This window comes from Tigriopus californicus, chromosome 7, assembly GCF_007210705.1.
Source record: "Tigriopus californicus strain San Diego chromosome 7, Tcal_SD_v2.1, whole genome shotgun sequence".
NCBI classification, from domain to species: Eukaryota; Metazoa; Arthropoda; class Copepoda; order Harpacticoida; family Harpacticidae; genus Tigriopus; species Tigriopus californicus.
Genome location: NC_081446.1, coordinates 15,512,893 through 15,536,415, shown reverse-complemented (window position 1 = coordinate 15,536,415; position 23,523 = coordinate 15,512,893). Strand labels below are relative to the sequence as shown.

General features: G+C 46.3%; 3 protein-coding genes across 3 annotated transcripts; 1 reads left to right on the top strand and 2 right to left on the bottom strand.

Annotated features, from left to right (window-relative positions):
• Positions 1 to 11,401: 11,401 nt before the first annotated feature.
• Positions 11,402 to 19,565, top strand: LOC131883884 (uncharacterized). Its single transcript, XM_059231486.1, has 5 exons — positions 11,402 to 11,559; positions 12,466 to 12,918; positions 13,364 to 17,797; positions 18,003 to 18,351; positions 18,775 to 19,565. Exons 2-5 carry the CDS (start codon positions 12,563 to 12,565, stop codon positions 19,285 to 19,287), a joined length of 5,652 nt encoding a protein of 1,883 aa, XP_059087469.1. The 5' UTR covers positions 11,402 to 11,559; positions 12,466 to 12,562; the 3' UTR covers positions 19,288 to 19,565.
• A 62-nt stretch (positions 19,566 to 19,627) lies between these two features.
• LOC131883893 (uncharacterized) lies at positions 19,628 to 21,650 on the bottom strand. Its single transcript, XM_059231498.1, has 2 exons — positions 21,508 to 21,650; positions 19,628 to 21,400 (listed from the first exon to the last, which is right to left on the bottom strand). The coding sequence occupies exon 2, from the start codon at positions 21,323 to 21,325 to the stop codon at positions 19,745 to 19,747; it is 1,581 nt and encodes a 526-aa protein (XP_059087481.1). The 5' UTR covers positions 21,326 to 21,400; positions 21,508 to 21,650; the 3' UTR covers positions 19,628 to 19,744.
• On the bottom strand, positions 21,541 to 22,052 carry LOC131884064 (GSK3-beta interaction protein-like). The gene is made up of 2 exons (XM_059231701.1): positions 21,936 to 22,052; positions 21,541 to 21,804 (listed from the first exon to the last, which is right to left on the bottom strand). Exons 1-2 carry the CDS (start codon positions 22,050 to 22,052, stop codon positions 21,541 to 21,543), a joined length of 381 nt encoding a protein of 126 aa, XP_059087684.1.
• Between the last annotated feature and the right edge of the window lie 1,471 nt (positions 22,053 to 23,523).

Here is a 23,523-nt window from a genome sequence, read left to right as displayed (position 1 = left end):
TCAATAGCCGTTGTCAATTCCAAATGCATCTTGTTGATCAATAGTCCACACACCAAGTTAATCTTTTAGGTGGCCACCACTGACAAGTTGACAACCCATGAGAACATTCATGCCATTTGCTCTGCCCAGCTCCCTGATTGATTGTACAAGGGAGTCAAGACCCAAATGATCCACGGTCTGTGGGGGCCTTGGAACAGCCACTTGGTATGCATGAAGGGGGAAGACCGACCAAGCAACCTGCTCGCCAAGTGTGCCAAGCTGTTCTAAAGGGTCCTCTTTGAAGAATCAAAGGAGGTAGAAGCCTACTACTCCGATTGTCCCCCCGCTCACCCAACTATGCGGGCCTTTCCTCCAGTCTCACGCAGACAACTATTAGGCACAAAGAATGGGTGGTTCCCTACAATCCACGATTTCTCCTCATGCACAACTGCCCCATGAACCTGGAGGTGGTGCACACTATGGACGAAATTATGGAGTACCAGGATGGGCGGTACCTGAGCAGACCCAATACCTGCAGCAAGGGGGCGCGGGCATTAATCACAAAACCGTCCAAGCAACCGCCAACGTTTGCAACAAACATCATTTTTCATCTATAAGGGCCCTTATTTGCAACGTCACACGGCCCAAAGAAAACGGGAAGAGGCACGGTAGATTGCTACATAAACTGCTCTTGCCTTTGCCTTGAACGCAATTTCTTTTTCGGACATTATGTTCACCCGGTTGCAGGAATCAGATCAAGCAAGAAATATATTTCTAGTGTATTATATTATTTGTATAATGAACTATTTTTAAGACCCTTGGTGACCATCTTAAAATCTTACAACATGGAATCTTACAAGTGGAGCCAATTAAAAGCCAATTACAATGTTAAGAATTTCCCCTCTTCCACAAACTTTGTCCTTCCAGCATACTAGTATTTTAAGAAGTTCTACAAACAATAAATGTTCAATTTCCTTTTGTGAAAAATGCACATCCGTTTTAATTCCCATCAAGGCGGTTTTATGGTGTTGCTGCATGCCAAATTCCCACAGATGTATCATGTTCTGGTCTAACCAAAGTCTAATGTAAGTGAGATTTAAGAAAAAGTTAATGCAGTTGATTCTGAATAATGTGGATAAGAGGGACATAAGAAATCCTCTGACTTGATGCATAATCAATCATAATGCTTAGATTTTTCTGAATCAAGACTTTGCAAATATTAGTATCCTACTTGAGATAAATGATATCTCACATGGAAAGCTTGTTGTTTCATTAATAATCAAAGAATCAAAAGTCATTGACATAAATGTAGTTTAATCTTACATCTCAGTTAAAATTGGGAATTGATTCACCCACAGTACAACCAATGAAGTATGGCAAGTTAATGCACTAGACAAAAAGACCCCTTTTTGATGGGGATTAAGAGAGTCCTAATTGATCATTAAATGAAATGTGTGAAAATTGTGTTGTGTGTTGATCTTGCTCTAATGGTGCATTTAGACGACACTTATTTTGACACATATTGTGGTCACATACGGCTTTCACATGACATATTCTCAAGCACATCTCCAACTAATTTGATTTGGAACCTGCTCCAATTTTCTGCGATATGTGAAACAATTCTGAGGCAAGGTCAGAGCAATCGCCCAACGCAAGATTAAGCGTGACCTTAGGGATACAATTGCAATCGGTATTTTTTCATGATCCTTAATCCTGTTTGGGGTGAAATTATTCAATGACTAAAATTCAAGATTGAATGTGTTCAAACTAACGGCATGGGAAGTGTTGGAAATTTGAAGAAACAAAATGCATTTTGACAAAACTTTGAGTGGTCAGATATGGTCTCCCTTGGAGTTTAACGATTGACGGACACAGAGCTCCCATTTAAACCAGCATGACCAGCAATGAAATAAATCAGATGCTTTGGTTTTATCATGAACCACTGGAGTATGGACGGGGATGGTAAGGTTGAAAATTAGCAACTCCAATTCGAGTCAATGAATTAAATTCTTCTTCAAATGAGGCTGGCCCCAGATCCCTGCAATTGTGTATTTCAAATGTCAGCTCAATCAAAAGACTGGGTCAAAAGTTATGCCATCCCAAAGTGCAGTACATAACAGAGCACAGAATGAATGATTTAGCCCTCTTCTGGTAATCAATTACCACAGGAGGGCTAGTTCGTTCATTCATTGAAGAGCTTTGTAGTGCCTTTTGAGACGGCATAACTTTTGATCCAGGTGCTTGACCAAGCTGAAAATTGAAATGAGTAATTGTTGTAGCCTGGGATCATTCTCATTTGAAGAAGAATATAATGCGTTGACTCAATCGCAAAAAGCTAATTCGCAAACCAAGCGTCCCCGTCCATATTCTAGTTGTTCATGGTTTTATCAAACAAGTTTATTTTTAGTATGAGAAAAATGAAACAATTTACCCTCTTGAATTTTCTGAAGTAAGTCACTCAGCATTGTAATAATGGCAGGAAACGTCATAGACTGACAAATGAAACCAATGGAACTTTTCATATTTTTCCAAACTTTTCATTTTGGTCAACTAATACTCCTACCTTTGTCACCTGATCGCACACCATCATTGAGAACCAGTAATCTTGTCAAGGCCCAGTATATTTGACACAGATAGTCTTCTGTGTAGTACTGATGTGCGTAAATTCTCTGAATCTTGATTTGTGTCACATTGCCAACTTCTCGTCAAATATGTAATCACAATATGTGTCAAAACAAGTGTCATCTAAATGCACCATAAGGGCAAGATATATCAAGTATCAGAGTCAATTTCCATCACACACATTGCCCGTTTAATTGCCTTCCAAGCTAAATGTTACATGTTTTGATAGTTTAGAATTGTCACCATAAAGCTCAGAGATAGTTTTGAGTTTATCTTGCTTTATTTATCTCTTGCAACCTTGTGAAAAGACATATTTAACTGTATTTTGGCCTTGATTTGGAAGAATGTGAAGGCATATTCTATTGAAAAACGAATGTTTCCCAGTTGCAATTCAAAATGAGTCCTCACAAAACCACATTTGGGTATCATTATAATTGGCATATCAGGCTAGCCTTGAACATGTCAGGAATTTAGACAAAAAAAGTCACTCAAAGTTTCCCACTTTGACATGCATACTCCTTAGGTATGTTTGAAAGGAGCAAATGTACAATAATTAGATTTGATATACCTTGTCCACATCTTCAGTTTCATTTTATCTTTTTCCCATGATATTTTAAATAAGCACAAGTTCCACTTTCTTTTTGTAACCTATTGACTATCCAAGCAAACAAGATAACACATTCTTAGACTTACTTCCAGGTTTTTTTATGTACAAAATTCATAAACAAGGTCATTCGAATTTTACATCAATTTAATTGCAAGTTTACACACGTTTACATGGAATTGTAAGCCTCTTATGCTGGCTTTTTGAATTTGATGAATGTGATTCTTGGTTCCCATACGTTTCCCCCAACGCAATCTCCACCTGTGGATTTCCGCCCGGTGATCTCCGCCATAGTGAACTCCGCCAACGGCAATCTCCACCACCATCAAATTCCCCCACGGTGAACTCCGCCACAGTGAACTCCTCCAATGGTGAATTCCGCCAGGAGTGAACTCCCCCACGACGATCTCCGCCATGGATAACTCCGCCAACAACAATCTCCGCCAGGGTGAGCTCCCCCTACGGTCAAATCCGCCACGATCAACTCCGCCATGATCAACTCCGCCATGATCAAGTCCGCCATGATCAAGTCCTCCATGATCAAGTCCTCCATGATCAACTCCACCATGATCGAGGTCAACCCCGCCAAATTAAGCTCCGCCATGATAACTTCCGTCAGTGGTGAATTCTCCCAAGGAAAACCGTACCAAGAAAAAATCCCTTAGTCTGAAGTACACTCACAACCATGAACTACTCTTATGAAGCAAGACCGCGTTCAAGCGTGGGGAAGGAGAAAAAATGAGGACTGAACGCGGGAAATAAATGATTGATGTAAGCAAATAAAACATTTCTCTACAATTTCTGTTATTTAAAGGCAGTGAAAATTAGGGAAAGTGAATAGTACATTTAAGTATGCGGAAGGAAACCAGCCACTTTTGAATGCAACTCACTAAAGCTCCAAGTTTTATGACGAACTAATAAATATTAACACTCTATTAAAAACCCACGTCCAGGAATATTTCAGCAATAAGTCGACTTTCCTTGGCCACAAGTACAGTAGCATCATCATCAACAAAACCACGGTCGGTTATCATATGATCAAGCTTCATGACTTCCAGCTTCTATAAGCTTTGAATCTTATTATATACAGATTACTTTCTGGCCAAAGAGCACAGCTTAACAAGCAAAATAAATCTATTTGAGTAATGCTTCACCGTCGAAGTGCCACCAAGATGCAAAGCACCTTTTGTTCGTACTGAGAGGTCAAACTCATATTTTGAAGCATCCTGAAATTGTCAATCAAGTTAAGTAACTGAATGATATATAACAACAGGTCTTACTATTGTGTTAAGGTATATGGTATTAGGTTGGAGACAGTCTTGGGACATATTCAAGAAAATCAGTGGAGTTAAATAGATGAAGTACAAAATTAGCATGGCAATACTTTCTCTGGACTTCAACGTCCAATATATCTGACGACCCGTTTGAAAAACTCAACGCAAAATTTGTAGAGCATACCCACTTGAATGTTGGTAAAGTTTGACGAATACATTTAAATCTTTCATGGACGAGACCTGTTTCATAGCTTTACCGCCATATTCATATCGGGACTGATAAAGCCTTTAATGGCGTCGAACCCACGGCCATTGACCTGAATATAATTTTGTTATAGGTCATATTACTCTCGGTGACCTAGGAGTAGATTCGATCTAAATTATTTTGCAAAGCTATTGGGTCATGGTCATTCCTTCCCGAATCTGACTTTGTATCGTCAATACAAGAAGATGCAGTTCATAACTGTAACCTTTTGAATCGGAACTATGAATAGAAGGGAAAAGGAGAGTAAAAGTAAGGAGCCCTCTAGAAAAGCCAACTTGAAGTCATGAATTCTGCAGGATTGTGTCACTACGAGATCCCTAGACCTTAATCAATTGGTTTCTGCCACAAACGAAATGTTCTATCTCATCAGTTTTCAAGCTCTTGAAGCCTGCTAACTAATTGGGAACTATCTACCCTTCAGCGCCTTGTCAAAATCACTATAAACTACATCAACTGACTTTAAACTCCCAAGACTCTGCTCTACTGATTGAATGCAATCGATTGAGTAGTTACCTCCGCAACATTCAAAATCAAAGAAACCTACCTATTAAGTATATTAAAAAACATTTTACACCCTTTGACCAAAATCTAATTTTACCCAATCTAATGGTAGTTAAAATTCACGTTTTTCCCCAAGTATGCACACATATGACGAAAACCAATTGCACTTTATCTGAATTTGAAATTTGAAATTTTAATTCAAATAATGCAACAATGCTGGGATTCCAATCCCGGTAGCGGTAAGTTAGTTCGAAAATAAAAAAAACAAAACAAGGGGGCCCTCAAATTATGACGACTTCACCGAGTTAGCACACAGCTAAACGTAATCATTACATTCTGCGCCAAATAATACTTTAGAATATACTTACTCTGTTTGGCATTCTCAATGGCCTGCCTTGAACATTTTGGTTCTAGCGGACTTGCTGAAACTTATCTCATCTTGTGACATATTTGTAATGAAGGATGACTAAACAGACTTAACCTCGATATGTGTCATACATTTCTATACACAATGAAATACAGAAAAAGCCCCGTGGGATTAATATTTGATGACAAGGAAGATTGTTCAGCCCTTTAAGCAAAAAGATGCTTTTATGACCCAATAACTTCCATTAAAGGGGAGGGCTCATTTTTATTAATGCAAAGCTCGGGCGAAATTTGCTTGAAAGATTATGTTCTGAAGTAACGAGAAATTTAACTTAAAAAGTGATTGCTTGAGTTAGGCCGAATCTGAATTCTAGAGACCCAAGAAGTAACGTGTATAAGAGCCTTTTTCCGTTTATGCAAACTTCCTTACTATTACTCAGAATTTATTGTGGCAGGCTGAACATGGCGGAGTAGACCATGGCGGACTTGATCATGGCGGAGTTGATCATGGCGGAGTTGATCATGGCGGAGTTGATCATGGCGGAGTTGATCGTGGCGGATTTGACCGTAGGGGGAGCTCACCCTGGCGGAGATTGTTGTTGGCGGAGTTATCCATGGCGGAGATCGTCGTGGGGGAGTTCACTCCTGGCGGAATTCACCATTGGAGGAGTTCACTGTGGCGGAGTTCACCGTGGGGGAATTTGATGGTGGCGGAGATTGCCGTTGGCGGAGTTCACTATGGAGGAGATCACCGGGCGGAAATCCACAGGCGGAGATTGCGTTGGGGGAAACCGATGGCCACCGTGATTCTTTGCTTCCATCTTGTTACATCTTTGACATTTTCCCACATTTTGGATGCTTCTTTTAACTATCCATTATCTTTCAAAAGATACATTGCTGAATACATAGGCCTAGAGGGCTAGTCAAGCCCTCTACTTAGCCCCAATCCCCTTGTTCCAAAGCCTATTCTCTATGGGCATAATCCATTGACCATTTGCCCCGAACAGCTTGGGAGACAGCTGTCATCGTTATATATGGTTAAAATCCCACACATATGGGAATAGAAGAAGTAGATCCAATGTTAATACCATACTAACCCAACCTAAACTAAAGTAGTCTAACCTAACCTTTTGGTTGCAAGGGCCTGGGGGCGCCTAGGCAGCGCAAGCCTACAGCAGCTCGGTTCCAAAGATCTTGCACATATGCATGCAAATGTCTTGCCATTTTGAAGAAAAGTCTGGAAAAAAGTCGAAAAATCTTGCTGCAGCAAGTTTGAACTCACTACTACCCGATATTAACGTACGTTGGCGCGATTGAGTACCTGAGGCTATCAAGCGTTAATATAACTACAAAACAAATTCAGAATCTTTATTTTTAATGCTACGATCGAGACCTACATTTTCAGCTGGTTGTCAAAACGATAGCTGACTCCCCAGCTGTTCGGGGCAAATGGTCAATGGATTATGCTATTCTCACAGGTTAAGCCCTCCCCTAGTGTATCACGTGATGTCACCCTAATGGCAGCTGGAGTCTTTGAAGTTTGCAATGGAGCAAGTCTATGGAGTACTCCATGGCAATTGGCAAGTCATATGGACGGCTTAATTACTTGAAAGGAGCAAACTGTAATGTGCCCAGCTCATTCAAGTCTGCTCCTTTGAACGGATAATGTCATCTATGGGATTGATGATAAACACCAAAATATATAAATATGGACGGTTTTGGAACTAAGTGACTTGCTTCATTGATGCTCTTGTCAAGGATTGAGCAGGAAATCAGATCTCTTTAATTTTTTTATTTCAATCGTCTTTCTGACCATGACCATTGAACAAAGACAACATAGTGCAAATCAATGCATCGCCAGGAGATTTATAGCAATGGAGATCGAATTTTGAGTTTATGATGTCAGACAGTGTCAGGTTGAAGCAAAACAAATGACATGGAGAAGAAATCGGAAAGATAAAGTACTAAAGAAATTTGAAAAAAATAATAAAATCATTTGAGCTTCGCTGCCTCGATTCAAACATCGGCTTCATGGCAGATTCAAACTATTTGCCCTACAGAGCGAGTCTGGTAAACATCCGCTGTCGATCTCGGGCCGCTGAGCCGCCAATTCAGGCTTTAAATAAAGTTCAATGTTGCCAGACTTCTCCATGGGTCGACAAAATCAAACATACAACTTCTTTGAAACCAAGATAAAGGCCCCAATTGAGGGTCTCACACACTAAATGTTACGGCACAAACTGGAATGAAAATACCATTTTTGACCTCTTGGCCGTTGAATCATACGAATGTCAAGCCCTGATGTCAAGCTCCTTGACGTTTACCCATGCTTGATGCTTGGGTCTAGCGAGCCTGAGGTCTGAACGGTCTGAACCCAAGTGAAGTCAGCTGACACAGATTACTATTCAAGCCTGGGAGACGTCTAAACACAATCCAGCGTGTTTGTCATCGGCAGTGAAAATTACCATCATCCGCATCGTAAACCGCCGCCTTTCAACCATCTCCACACCCAGTAATTCTGTGAAATAGACAACGGCGAAAAAATGGGATGCAATGCCGCTCTACCTACTTCCTACAAGGAGGGGAGCTTGTATGTGGTAGGTGGAAGAAAAGTTTAAGGAGGGAAGGCAAGGGGCAGGGAGGAAAAAGGCCCAGCAGAAGCGAAGAAAATGATCATCTGTGACCAGTGCTCTTATATAAATACTTTAGCTTTTAAGGACAGTCTTGTGTATTAGAACATCTGGTGTGTTTCCTTTAGCTTGATGAAGTGTTATTAGAGATGTAAAGATTTTGAGTTGCAAAGGACTGTTCAAAAATAAAATTCATATAATTCTGACTTACTAGGCGCTTGGGCGTTTACGGCTTAGTCTGGTCATGTTTTTTACTTCGCTTGTCGGTGCAAGGTCGTTCATGAAGACTTTTGGGATCTGATTTTGGTACTATGGTTGCGTGATTAAATGTGGCATTGCGTTAGCTGGAAAGTTTTGTGCAATCTTTACCACAATTAAGAGCAAATTAGGCATCTTTTTAGGCTTATACCACGGTTAGATGTTTGAAGCTGAAAAAATAAATTTCAATTTAAGACAGAGTTGCAAATTGTGGCCTTATGCTCAATGAATTAGTACGCATTTTCAACCGCCCTAACATTTTTCATGATGCCCCACCATTTTTACTTTCAAAATAGCAAGACCAAGCCAAGCCAACCACAGGCTAACAGGAACAGATTGGCCAATAATTTGGTTTACATATATGGCACATGTTAATAGTTGACAATTGCAATTTCAGTCTCTTAAATGTGAACATAACAGATATCCAAAATGGTACTGTGAACTTATAATAGCTTATAACTACAGGGCACTAGGTGTGCCTAGCTCTAGCTCTGTTTAATCCAATTTTCACAGGGGAGATAAGTCACTCCCCACTACCTATTTGGACACTTAGGCGAGGCCCAGCACTAGCAAACAAACTTGCTTGTCAATGCCAGTGAAGCAAAATTGACCCTTTAAGTTAGTCTTACCAAAGCTGACCTTTCCTCATAAAGCAATGAGGATGAAGGGTCAGCTTCTGGAAAACGTGTTTGAAGCTCCAAACTTGCATCACTATAAACATACCTGCCAGAGCTTGCCCAAATGTCCTGATGACTAATTTCTCTCACTGACTATTGTGAAGATGTTTGAGAAGATCATGAAATCCAAACTTGTTGAGTTTTATGAAGTCCTTCCTCCTTGCCAGCATGGGTTCTGAGCACATTTTAGCATGGTTACTCAACTGATTGAATATACAGAGCAGGTTATTGAGGGACTAGAGAACCATGACTCGGTTGATGTCGTTTATCTTGATTTTGCCAAGGCCTTTGATAAAGTAGACCATGGTCTTTTAGTTAACAGGCTCCATGAGATTGGGATCCAAGGCAAGGTTCTCAATTGGCTAAGAAGTTTCATTTGTGGTAGGAAACAATTAGTTAAGGGTAAGCATATTATCTTTCCCTTCATGGTATGAAAAATGTAAATACAAGGCAAGTATTCCAGTGGTTTCACAAGAAAAAAAAATCAGGATTATGTTTTGAGGCTACCTTTCAGGCTTTGGTTGTGCAAATTGTAACGTCATACGGCACAAAATGAGCAAATTGATAACGCTAGCCACAACCTCGAGTGAATATTTCTTTGATCCAATCAGAAGCAAATAAGTCACTGCATTTGAGATGGCACTATAAAAAATCATGGAGTAAACCTTTAAACATTTGTCTTTACCTCAATTAAAAAAAAGTGACGGTAATGGTAACAGGAGGACAAAAAAACCACACATGATGTAATGGTAATGACTAGAACTTGCCTTAGCCCGACCTCAGGGCAAACAAAAGTAGTCTCAAGCCCTGGTTGAAATACCTACAGTGACTACTGACTACCAGGGATGAGAAATTACTAATAGCCATTTTCTACTATCTGGCGGATATTGGTGGCAGAAAATGGCAGAAATTGGTCCAAAATAAGTGGCAAAAATGGCAGAAAATAGAATTCTTTGTATTATTCTAAATCATCTTTTTCTAGTTTTTACGATCACTTCCGTTGAATTTTAAGCCTACCTGTAAGTACTTTTGACAGGTTGGGATGGGGATTTTGCATCGAATGTGAGATGCAACCACTCAACATCATAAGAGTGTGATCGAATTTGAATTTTGCCACTGCAATTGATTGGAGTTAGGGATGCCATTGGACCTAAACGTTTTAAAGTCGAAATGACGGCAATTGCATTTAAAAAAGTTATATTGTATTCAATAACCATTTTGATCACTATGAAAAATAGCGTAAGTGTTATGGGTAGGCCTTGGATGCTGCAAGTGGTCTATGGATACTGTCATCAGTTCAATTAACCATCAAACAGTTTAAATATCAATATTTGAGGAACATTTTGCATTCCAGCCAATGCTACATCAATATGCTTAGTGGCAAAGGATACTTGAAAAACTTATCCAACCCAAATGATCCTTCTTGTCTTTGACATATTTTAGAATCAATATTGGCCATTTTAAACACTGGCGGCCAATTTTGACCACCTTCCAGTAAGTTCTGCCATTTTTTGCGACTTTCTGCCAATTTCTGTCAGAAATTGATCAATCTCGACTTTTTTCCATCGCTGCTGACCACCCTTTTTTTTGCGTCAACGAAATTGTTGATGAGAGAATTAATTTTCCGTGGATACCAGCAATTTTACTGGTTGAAAACCTTCCATGAGCAAATTGATTACCCGTTAACCCCCTCTTTCCGGGGCATTCTATGGGGACGTTTAGGCAAGCTCTCGCAGGTTCGTTTGTTTGCTGGTACCAGTGTCAGTGATGCAGGTTTGGGCTTCAAACACGTTCTTGAGAAGCTGACCCTTCTTCCACATTGCTCTAAGAGAAAGGTCAGGTTCGTGGAAACTAGTTTGAAACACCAATTTTGTATCATTGGCATTGGCAGGCACGTTTGTTTGTTGGTAGTGGTACCAGATCTTGCCTAAATGTCCGAATTGTTTTGAAGGTATTCGTGATTAAACTCAAGCTAAACTGAGTCTAGCTAAGTGCGTGACTCACAATTTCCCCCTTTTGGGTGACAAATCTAGCCTGCTACTGGTCACTGATCATTTCTTCTATGTTTTTCCGTTTACCTCGCTGTTTGTCCTCTCTCCTCCTGTGTGCTTCATAGGGCGCGCATCCCCGTTTCCTTCTCTTTCGGCGCCTATCTGCTGCCAGAGTGAGTGCCACGGCCACGCCAGTGACACGGGCCAAACTGGCGTGGCGCGGCTGAAATCCCATTCTAGACGCGGCGTGTGTTGCCTCATTGGACATCTCGGTGGAACATCATCAGCCTTCTTACTGTTTTCGCCGTTGTCTATTCTAGAGAATTGCTCTTAAACCCGCCCCTCGTGCTTGATCATCCTCCGTCTTCTAGCCGCTGCTTCAGTTGGATCAGGTAAATTTGGCCTAACCTTCCCGGTGCCCGCTCTCTCTCTTGGCCCCCCTCCCTCCCTCCCCCCCCGCCCCCCCCCCATTTTTGGTGTGGGTCTGTCCTGTTCCGGTTTTTTCCCGCGCTTTCAGTTGGGAACCCCTGAGGCTACTGTGATGGTCTTTGGTCGGGTGGTCGGGCATCCCGATGAAGGTCATAAAAACGGGACCCGAAACGAACATGGTTCGGGAAAATTCCCGGACGAATGATGGGAATCGAGGCAATCGTTGCCTCCTCTGAATGGGTACCGGGCGGGATAGGGGGAGGGGTAGTCCACACGTGTAAGGGGACCCCGATCTTGTTCAATTTTGGTTTTAATAAAATGTGCCCATGATGTCACCATGGAAGGACGACCCCACGGAATCTCTTAATATTTCACCATGTTGAGGGACTCCTGTAATATTTCAGCTTTAGTGATGAAATATTTGGGCAATATTTCCTCCTAATAGAGCAAAATATGTTGAAAAAAGCGGGTTTAAAACAGCTCAAATATGTAAGAAAAATTGAAGAGGTTGAATGGAAGTTTGGGAATAGTGGTAATTTCACATTTTGTCATCAAGTAAATCGAATGACAGGCCTGAAAATTAGTAATCCTCCACCCATCAGTTGTTTTTCTGATTGATTTTTCAATTGAGCAAGATCGGTTTATGACGTTAATTGGGTTATGATACCATTACCAATAAAGCTCTCATTTCTACTTCCCAACACATTTATCACGAGATCACATACTTTGAATACTTTTCGATGCTTCAGAAATTGACTGGTTTTTCTGTCTTACTTTATGAAGATGAAATCAAGGAACAATAATGAGAAAACAAAAAGAGTATCTTAAGATTCTTGTTAATTTGAATCTGCCGTGTTCTTAATTTTCAGCCGACCTTGTTCTGGATTTGGGGTCCGCCCTCTTCCGGCGATTCGGTGGGGATTGATCGAATCGAGTGTGTGAAAAAGAATTCACTGGAGTGGGAGCATGGCATTGCTCCGGTCCAAGAAGGACGTGGATGCCTACGTGGAGCAATTGACCTCCAAGATCCATAGCGAGAACGAGCGCAATCTCAAGGCCTTCTCGCTGGCCAAGCTCTACTACAACGTGGGTGATTTCGAAAGTGCCAAGGCTTATCTGTCCAAGTACATTGCCTTGCGGCCCAATTCTGCACTGGCCTTCTCTTTGCACGGGCAATCGCTGGAACAACTCCGTCAACCCGGCCCAGCCTTGAAGTCGTATCAAACCGCGTTTGAACTCGATCCCAGTCAGAAGGAGCTGCTTCTGAAGATCGTGGAATTGTGTTCCATCCTCGGACCTCAAATTGACCGAGGCAAGGCCAAGTAAGTCAGATAAAGGTCGTCGTTGAGTGCAGGCCTGAGTACTGTCAATGGCTACACACCTTTAAGATTTGTTTAACGTTCATATGTGTAAGTTCCTCGTATAAATACGTTTTCACGGGACGGCTTCACCGAAAGGGTTCACCATCATTTTATATCGTCAGCCAGTACACAATTCGCTTCCAAGGGCCTTAAGCCACTCTCAAATAACATTGGATGGTTCAAAATGACAGCAGTTTTGCTCAAATGCAAAAATAAGAAGTGGGATCAAATTTGATTGCTTTCTAAAATAGATGAAATTTCCTGGAATCTCTCCCTAAGCGTAGAATCTCGAACTCTATCCCTAATCTGCAACAGTTGAATCAACATATTTTTGTTTGCCTCAGCAAGAAGTTTCTACTCACTGCAGCTTTGATGTTATTATATAATTTAACTTAATATCTTTCAGGTACTGGTTGGATCAGAGCCAGAAGCATTTTCCTCACCACCCCAAGAACAAGAAGCTTCAGAGTGCTCTCAATCAAAACGGGACCGAAAACGAAGAAACCAACGGAAACAACATCACCAACGGTTTAAACAATTCCTCCCAAGACTCGCCTCCAGACCGTGAAAACCTGGACGGATCTTTGTGGTCAACCTCGCTGTTGTTTGGCAGTCGTCGCAACCCTATGTTGTCGCGCGTGGATACGCCCGAGCGGAGCAGTACACCCTTGTCGGCTAGTCTTGACACGCCCAAGCGAGGTGGCGGGCAGTCCACCCTACCCCGACCCTCGCCCGAGCGTTTAGAGGCGCAAGTGCGCAGCCTTGAGGTCACCCAAAACAAGATGGTTGATCTTTTGCTCGACCAAAACAAAGTGGTGGTCGAGGAGTTGCGCCTTCATCGCACCAATGTCGTGGAAGAGATGAAAACCCACCGGCAGAACGTATCCGACCTCAAGATGGAGATGAAACAGGGATTGCACGATTTGAAGCTGGAAGTGGCCAAATTGGGGCAAACTCTCAAGGAACCCAAGGACGACCTGTCGTCTTTGCGAGAGCTGCGCGAGATTCGGGAACTCCTGGCCAGTCTCCCCCGGCAAATTGCCAATGCCATCCCGCCTCCTCCTCCTCCCCCTCCTACAGCGACACCCGTGCCTCAATCCGTAGCCCCCCTCCCCTCTGCCTCGTCTCCTTCGCCCTCTTTGAGCGGTCAAGCCCGGTCTCTTCAGTTGCAAGACTTGCAAGAGGCTCTTGCTCAACAGACGGCTTTGCTGCAGATGAGTAGCTTGGGCTTTGCCGCCAACATGTTCGCTCGCCCCCCTGGTCCTCATCATCCTCACCCTGGTGCTGGTGTTGTGCCTGCTCCTCATCTCAACCATTCAGTTCCCCCTCCCAGTGGTCCTCACATACCACCTGTGCCCACTTTCCGCCATGGTGCCGAGTGGATCCCTCCAGTGGGACTCTCTCCTCCCAACATTGTACCAGAGCACAAGAGTCCCGCTCACGACTACCAAATCACTCTGCCACGAAGCAATGTTCAAACCACCGATCCGTTTGAAGGCCAAGAAGGACCCGCATTGCCCATCACCACCAACGCTCTGCTCTCCAACATCCCCGCACCCGTTTTCTCGAGCCTGAGCAAAACCCCGCCCAAGGCCACTTCTACTACCACCACCAACACCAACACCAGTCAACACTCGGCCACTAGTGTCACCAATTCCTCTTCGAAAGGCTTTGGAGAACAATTCAAGCCCAAGGTGGGCTCGTGGGAATGTGCGGGTTGTCTCATGCGAAATGAAGGCGACACCATGCAATGCCCAGCTTGTCAAACGGCTCAGCCTGGTTACGAGAACGAAGTGAAGAAGAAAGAAGAGACCGCCAAGCCCCAGGTCACGTTTGGTGCCCAGGGCGGCTTCAAGTTTGGATTCCCGGGGGCCACGACCGCACCCGCTAGCAACACTGGAGGTGGATTCACCTTCGGTGGCGGACCAGCCCCATCTGCTCCGACCTCCAAACCTGAGGTTGCCCCAACGACGTCGTCCACTATTGGATCCAGTGGTCATTTGAGCTTCGAGAATCAGTCCTTGAAACTGAACACGGAGGCCGATGCCAAGGCTGTGGCTGAAAAGATCAAAAGTACCAAGAAGATGGTCGAGTTGACGTTTGCCGGGAACACGATCGGCATCGATGCTGCCAAGGCCATTGGTCAAGCATTGGAAGTGCACCCGGAGTTTGAGAAAGCCCATTGGAAGGATATGTTCACAGGTCGAATGAAGACCGAGATCCCGCCAGCCCTTCAACATCTCAGTCGAGGAATCATGAAAGCCAATGCTAAACTTGTCGAATTGGACTTGAGCGACAATGCTTTTGGCCCAATTGGAATGGAGGGAATCAAAGACCTCCTTAAGTCACCCTCTTGCTTTACCCTGAAAGAGCTCAAATTGAACAACACGGGTTGCGGCGTAACCGGTGGCAAAGCTTTGGCCAAGACGCTACTGGAGTGCTATCATAGCAGCAAAAAGCAAGGGACCCCCTTGGGTTTGAAGGTGTTCATCTTGGGACGATCTCGTCAAGAGAATGATGGTGCCAAGGCTCTAGCTGAGGTGTTTAAACTCATGGGAACTTTGGAGGAAGTGGTCATGCCTCAGAATGGCATCTATCATGAGGGCATTGCCGCTCTCACGGATGCGTTTGCCAACAATCCCAATCTCAGGATCCTGAACTTGAATGACAACACGTTCACGGTGAAAGGAGCCCAACAATTGGCCAATGTTCTGCCCAAATTGCAAAAGCTCCAAGTGCTGAACCTGGGCGATTGTCTCCTGAAGACTGAAGGGGCCATCCTGGTGGCCAAGGCATTGGAAACCGGCCACATGGACTTGGAAGAGCTCCACCTGGACTCGAATGAGATCCGAGTAGATGGAGGGGTTCGAATCCTTGAATCTATGTTGGACAAACCTAAGCTCAGACAACTCACTCTGGATGCTAATCAGTTCGGAGAGGCCGGTTGTCAACGTCTCATGTCCATGCTCAAAGCCAAAGGCAAAGAAAACATCGTGGGCGAGGAAATCGAGGAGGACGAAGAGCCTGATTCCGACGAGGACAATGAAGAAGACGGTGACGAGGATGAAGACGACGACGACGACGACGATTACGAAGATGACGAGGAGTATGAGGGACAAGATGGCGAAGAAGATGATTACTACGAAGGCGAGGAGCAATCGCAAGCTTCACCGCCAAAGCCGGCAGCCTCCATTTTTGGTGGACCCACCACCACTTTTGGCACATCATCACCCTCGGTCGGGTCGATTTTTGGCACGCCCAAGGCCGACGACAAGCCCAGCATCTTTGGTGGCTCGCCCAATCCCTGCCTTGGTGGCTTCTTTTCAACCTCCACAGCCACGCCCACCACGACCACCTCGTCTATTTTTAGCACGTTCTCGTTTGGTCAACCGCCTGCCACAGGGACCGGCACCGCGAATACGTCCACTTTGGCCGGTGCCTTCGGATCGATTGCCGCTAGCACTGCGGGATTTTCCTTCTCCACCCCAGGAAGTCAACCATCTGGATCAGCTCTCGGATTGGGAGGTTCTGGTGTGTCTGCTCTCTCTCCCAAGAAGGATGATCACGACGAGGTCGCTCATGAGGATCCTGACCACGATCCTCACTTTGAGCCCATCATTCCCTTGCCTGCCTTGGTCAAAGTGACCACGGGTGAGGAAGACGAGGAAACGGTGTTCCTCCATCGGTCCAAGGTGTTCAGATACGACCCTGACACGAAACAATGGAAAGAGCGCGGCATCGGAGACATCAAGATCCTCCGACACACGGTCAAGAACTCCTATCGAGTCTTACTGAGACGTGAGCAGATCCACAAGGTGGCCTGCAACCACCTCATCACCAAGGACATGGAGCTCAAACCCATGGCCGGATCCCAGAACGCCGTGTGTTGGTTCGCCATGGATTACGCCGAGGAGGAGGCCAAACTGGAGCACTTGGCTGCTCGATTCAAGTTACCCGAGACCAAGGACGAATTCAAGACCACATTCGAAGCCTGTCAAAAGGCCCTGGAGGATCCATCCTTCGCACCAAAAGCCATCGAAAACAACGGCATTGACAACTCCAAGGTCGAAAATTTGAGTGCCTCCAAACCAGACGTGGTCTCGCCTCAAAAGGCTGTAGAAGAGAAGGTTGCCGCCGAAACCAAGGTCGCCACCACACCCCTATTTGGATCAGGACCAACTACAACGCCCTCTCCCGGTCTATTCGGCAATACCAACTCCTCTTCGGCGTCGCCCTCCATTTTCGGAGGCGGCTCTGCGTCGGCCAATACGAGCATTTTTGGTGGATCGGCCAATAAAACCGCCTCGCCTTCACTCTTTGGAGGCTCGGCAGTGGAGAACGTGGCCTCTCCTTCGATCTTTGGGAGCGGTGGAGGTGTGTCGTCGGAAGCTAGTAAGTCGATCTTTGGCGAGAGCAAGGCGGCCCCCACTTCATCCATCTTTGGGGGGATAGCCAGCAATGCCTCGACCACTGGGGGGTTTTCATTTGGCAAGCCATCGACGGATTCGACCCCTGAAACCGGCAGCAAGGGCATTGATCTTTCGGCCAACAAATCCCTGCCCTCGTTTGCGGACATGACCAAGTCTGGCAACGATCAGGGCGGATTCAGCTTTGCCAAGAATGGCGAAAATTTTAAATTTGCCGGTCAAGGCGCCTCCATCTTCGGCAAATCCCCGGCTAGCAAAGCCAACGACAGTGGTAATGCGGGTGACGGTGATGCGGGCGAAGACGAGCACGATCCTCATTTCGAACCCATCATCCCGTTGCCCGAGCTCATCAAGGTCACCACGGGCGAAGAGGACGAGGAGGTTCTCTTCAAGCACCGCGCCAAAGTGTTTCGGTAAGTCGGAGGAGCCCACGTTGTAGATCTCACTTCATCGGATCAATCTGAACCTCATAAATCGAATTGAATTGGAGAAACGCAATGGATCCTAGAATCTTTCTAGAAAATTAATTAAAATTTGTTCCAAAGGATAGAGAAAATCATCTGTCAAAGCTTGGCGGAATGACTCCTATTGACACAATGAATGTCTTTTTCCTTGCAGATTCGATCCCGAAACCAAGCAGTGGAAGGAGCGTGGGGTTGGGGACATGAAGATCCTGAAGCATCCTCAACGGAACACATTCCGGATTCTCCTCCGCCGCGAGCAGATCCACAAGGTAGCCTGCAACCACCTGATCACCAAGGACATGGATCTGAAAGCCATGTTCGGCTCCGAGACCGCGGTGTGTTGGTTCGCCATGGACTACGCCGAGGATGAGGCCAAGATGGAGCATCTGGCCGTGCGGTTCAAGGAAGTGGCCACCAAGAACGATTTCGAGGCCAAGTTCAAGCAGTGCCAGAAAGACCTCGATAACCATCCGAGCTCGCCGCCCAAGAAGAAGGACGAGGAGGTATGATGAAATCGCCCACCTCATCCACTGCAGTCTGACACAAGAGTGAATGTGCTCGCTCAGCCAGTCAATAGAAACCAAGCTAGCCCGGAAAAAAGAAATTGAAAGAGACACGCCTTCTTCGTCGTGGTCCTCTCTAGCAACTGTGATGATTTAGAGCCAAAACGACGAGAGAAAAGAAATGATGATAATAATGCCAATGCTAATGCCTGTGAATCCTAGACGCTTCTTGTTCTCTATTGATCTGAGACGCGCGCTCACTCCCTCGACACACTCCTCTCCAACCACTCCCAAACCAATCCAATGTTTACCGCTATCCTCCTCCTTCTCGTAACTCATGTCACTGATCTATATAAAGCAAGTAAGGAATCCGTTCAAATAAAACCTCCATTTCAACCGAATCCTTTGGTGTTTTATTTCAAGGCCACCCAACAGCATCCCGAGCCACATGACGAAGATGACGACGACGACGACGATGATGATGAAGATGAGGCCAACACTATGTTCGAGATGGAATGCCTTCTGTCCGAGCAAGCCGAGGACCGACTCGTCCACATCGGCCCCGTCGAACTCCGAGTGGTTTACGACGACGACGTGTACGGGGCCCGGATCATCGCCTACCCCGTGTCCTCCACATCCGAAGGCGACGAGGATGCCGTGTGCAATCATCTGATTGCCATGCAAACCACTCTGGATACCCTGGATGCCGTGAGCTTGACCTGGTCGGCGTTGGATTTTTCCCGAGACCCGCCGGCTTATCGGACGTTCCAAGTGACCTTCCAGAACGATGAGGAGTCACAGATTTTCAAGGACTGCTTCAATGAGGGCAAAGAGTTGGCCGAGCAGTCCGAGATCCTGGAGATGCCCAATGAGTTGGAGAACCCCCAGGACTACTACTACGGCGAAGGAGGAGACTATGAGGATAACAACGCGTGACTCGGCCGATCGTGTGACCCGGATTTGAGTCGGGCGCTTCAAAAATATCTGGAAGAGCTCAATTAGAGAGTTCACGTGGGTCGTCGACCCAATTCAGAGCGTAGATGAATTTATTTTTGCCGAGATGTCTCTTCCCTCATATACGAGTACTATATGAAATTACTTCTATTTGTTGCCAAAAAATGTTCGTAGCATGACACACGATCAATTATCTTTCCTTGTAGACGTGTTGTTCATGATATACCCTGCTTTTCTTAAATAAAGCAACAACTCCGAGATACGTTCCGATGCTCGATCATTTAACACTCAATGTGAGTAGTTTTGATTCAAACAACAAAAAAAAAAATCAACAATCACCTCTATTCAAATTGTCCTCAGACGTCATATCATTTCAACTTCTTCTGGCCTCACTTTCATAATAGTGGACGTTTCTCTTTTCTTTGACCCTTAAAATGAGCTACTTTGACCCGGGCTGGTAAGTAAAACTGTAGCTCAGGCTGGTGGATGAGGTCAAGCCCAACTGGGTGGGTCGATGTCGCACAGGCGACGGCTCATGATGGGGATGGGGGCACTCTTGGACAAAGATCAGCTCGCTCTCGGCCACATACTCCACCAGGTCTGACTCGTAGGTGGGCACTCGGGGGAATTCAACTTCGGGCGAGCCGTCGATCTCGTCAAAATCGTGAGCTTCATTATCCAAGAGATCTTCCATGACAATGTACGACTCTTCAGGGAGATGCAAGGGCGGCAAGCTGTTAGGGAACTCCTTCACCGGACTGATGGGCGATTCTATGACTGGAATAGACTCTTCGGTGCATTCGCTCGTGGTTCGACATCGATGGTGACGATCCTTGAAGTGACTGAGATGATTGTTGAGATGCTTGCCATGCGGCTTGAGACCACGGCCCAAGGAATTGGTTGAGCCGCCGTACTCGGAGCCGAGCTTCTCCAACGAGGATCGACTGGCCTGCAGGGAGCGAACCATTTCTTTGGCTTCGAATCGCAACTCCTTATGGCGGGCAGGGTGGTCGAATGACTTGGAGCGGGCGGGCGTGGGACCCCCGCCCTCGGGCGAGAGCGGGGTCTGAGATCGGGAGGCGTCGCGGTAGAGCTTCAAGGACACTTGGTTTGTGCAACTCCGCAGGTAGTGGATCAGCTCGTCGTGGCACAGATCGTCACAATCCTGGCCATTGGCTGCGATCAACTTGTCACCCGGCTTGATGCGTCCGTCCGAAAGGGCGGGCTCTTTGGTCACGCCTTTGATGGTGTGTCGCATCACCGAGTAATCCGAATCGTCGTCGTTGGCCTTGTGGAGGGTGAAGCCTAAACTGCCTTTGACTTTTCCGAGCGTGATGATGAATTGCCCGATGAAATGAGGACTGCTCGGGTCCTTGGGCAGCAAGTAGTTGGCGTTGAGTTCGTGCATCTCCTCCTCGATGGAGCTGGTATCCTCGGTGTCTTCCTCAGTGGTTGCATTCTGATTGGAGGACACGATCATGGGCACGTCCAACCCTCGATGGTTCGAGGTGCTGTCCGAGTAGCTGCGCACCACCGAACACCGATCAATCACAGATTCGGTCGTTTGGCTCATAAAAGGTCGACATACGGTCAACACGCTAACATTGGGCGAGGTCCGGAGGATGTCCAGGGCTTGTCGGAGATTCAGTCCGCACAGACAGATGTCACCGGCCTTGATGAGGATGTCGCCCACGCGCAATTGACCGGTTTGCCAGGCGGGTTGAAGCGGAAAGATCTTTCTGATACGAATGTATTGTGATGTGTCGGCCGAGCCACCCGAGCCACTCAAAGATCCCCCTTTGATGCTGAAGCCGAAGCCCAACGAGTTCTTCTTGATCTCCACGGTGAACAAGTTCTTCGCATCCTCAATGTCCAAAGCGCCTAAACTCAGTTCCAGCTGCTCCAGATCCAGATCTTCTTGCGATCGCTGAGGCTCCAAGGCTCGGCTGCTGTGATGGTTTCGATTGGGAATGGTGTACGGTGGGCGGGAAAACGACCTCGGATAAGGTTGCCTGGACATTCTGCTTCACAGAGGGTGTCAAAGGCGTCCGTCCGTTCGAGGGTTAAATGAATAATGAATACTGACAGAGTTTGACTGCAAAGAAACAAGCACATGCATGATGATGGCTCGGTTAGGCAAGTCAACGTGGCACTGAGCACGTACTGAATTGGCATTCAGACCAAGATGAGTAGCTGACTTACCAATGGCCACGGGTCAACGGGCAAGGATATCCGTTATATGGCGTTGAGAGGGAGCTCTTTGGCTTGGAGTTGAGCCAATCGCTCGCAGAGCTTAGCCCCGAAACTGGTGCTGAAGGCGGGACTGACCGAGCCCAAGAGACTGTAGGGCGTTTCAAAGTAGGCAGGGTCCTCGGCGTTGTCGAGGGACAAATTATCGTGGTCCGACCCCACAACCCGGAAGCCTTGCCTGGAGAGCTCGATAGTAAACCGATCACCTTCTTGGGTAGTCAAATTCAAGTAGATGCGCGTATTGCCGCACTGAAATGACGACGGAGAATTATCCACGATGGATCACCATTGATTACTATCATCTTATCTCGGATGTTAGCCAGACATCGGACAAAGCTTGGATACATCGGTAGACCTATCAATTTGAAATTGACACTCACATGAAGAATGCTTGAAGTTGTGATGACTTGTACGTGACCGCGGACGTCTTGGATGACGCTTTGAGCCTCGGTTTGCCAACCCTCGGAATCCAATGGGGTCTCACGCTCACCATCCATGGTGAGACATCTAAGATTTCATCCTGGAGAACAAATGGAATTCCAAAGTCATCAAATACACTCGGTGATGCCAGGTTCGATGCAATATGTATCGCCGCGATTATGCCTAAAACTAGGTGAACAACTCATTCGCCTCCTGGCTCGGCATAATGGACCGATCGTAATCCGTTGTCAAGCTTTAATTCATGATACCCTAAGTGGAATGAGTGTGATGTGGGTCTTAGTCGCTGCCTATCAAAATCAAATCTGAACACGTTGGCTCAAACATCCGAATTGCCTAAACAGGGCGACGCCACGAAAATTCTGGAATCAACGCAGGACTCGTGGCTTTTGGGCCCATTCCATGCGGTCAAAGATTGGGTGGTTGAGTGGCTCGAGCCACGCTATGACGTCTTGGGATACCAACCATACTTGGGACCATTCTTCTGACAATGGCAGGCCTGGGGCCTATGGATGTATCACTACCCACCCATTCTCAGCGACAACCGTGGCCAAATAATGATGCCAATGTCAGAGTCCAGCTAAACTCAAAGCCGGAACTCAGAACAGGGTCCGGGCACGCCAAGCATCCTTTATGAAACCACCCATGATTAGGTGAAGCTTTACGAACTGGTCCCAGGGGGTGGCCATGGCCTTGGAGCCGCCCCTCCGCCTGAACCACTCAATGCTGGCTCTGGCTACCTTCCTTCGGGACGACTGGGGCGGTTTATGGGCCTTCGAGGCCCGATTGACGCTCCCGTCTAGCTAGGCCGGCTTAAGGGTCCGAGTCGGGCTGTCTGATTGGGATCAAGCCATCAACTCCGTCCAGGCCGAAGCAGGCCGAAGCAGGCCGAAGCAGGCCGAAGCAGGCCGAAGCAGGCCGAAGCTCAGGCCAGAGGGGGTGGGCCTGGCTGAGGCTTTGGCTCATGGGGTGGGTCCTGGTGCCAATGGTCAACTAGTGAGGCCCGTCATGGTGTAATCATCTCTGCGGGTGGTGGATAGGTCGGGTAAACGGGGTGGGGTCATCCAGACACTCGTTACTCCTAACTCCTAACGGCTACGAGGAGACGACGGAGCTGGAAGACAAACTGGCCCGGACCCAAAGACAGGCCACCTTGGGGCCCATGCAGACCATGGTGGCCGCTGAGACCGCCCTGGCCACTGTCAATGGGCGGGATGTCCATTGACACTGGCCTGGGCGGCTTGACTCACCTGGAACAGAGGGTTGGGTCACTCATCGAGGATGACGAGGAGGCCGAGGATCCACGGGATCAACCAACTCGGAAACACACAATGTGTAGTGAGTGAGCGAGTCAATGGGAACGAAGCCCTCGGTAGTTATTATTCGTTGGGTCGTGTGGATGCTCGTGCCGATGGCGATGGCGATGGCGGGCACTCAAAAATCTGGCTGGAATTCGTGGAAATTCGATCGCCTAAGCCTGGATGAGTCGTCTGATCAAAAGCCACCTCAGTCGTTCCTTGACCATGTTTC

What these genes read in the sequence shown, in the direction of transcription:
- LOC131883884 (XM_059231486.1), top strand. Translation starts at nt 12,563, where the DNA reads ATGGCATTGCTCCGGTCCAAGAAGGACGTGGATGCCTACGTGGAGCAA. An exon ending in ATTGACCGAGGCAAGGCCAA is followed by an intron (nt 12,919 to 13,363) that starts GTAAGTCAGATA and finishes AATATCTTTCAG; the next exon opens with GTACTGGTTGGATCAGAGCC. An exon ending in CACCGCGCCAAAGTGTTTCG is followed by an intron (nt 17,798 to 18,002) that starts GTAAGTCGGAGG and finishes TTTTCCTTGCAG; the next exon opens with ATTCGATCCCGAAACCAAGC.
- LOC131883893 (XM_059231498.1), bottom strand. Translation starts at nt 21,325, where the DNA reads ATGTCCAGGCAACCTTATCCGAGGTCGTTTTCCCGCCCACCGTACACC.
- LOC131884064 (XM_059231701.1), bottom strand. Translation starts at nt 22,052, where the DNA reads ATGGATGGTGAGCGTGAGACCCCATTGGATTCCGAGGGTTGGCAAACC. An exon ending in CAACTTCAAGCATTCTTCAT is followed by an intron (nt 21,805 to 21,935) that starts GTGAGTGTCAAT and finishes TCGTCATTTCAG; the next exon opens with TGCGGCAATACGCGCATCTA.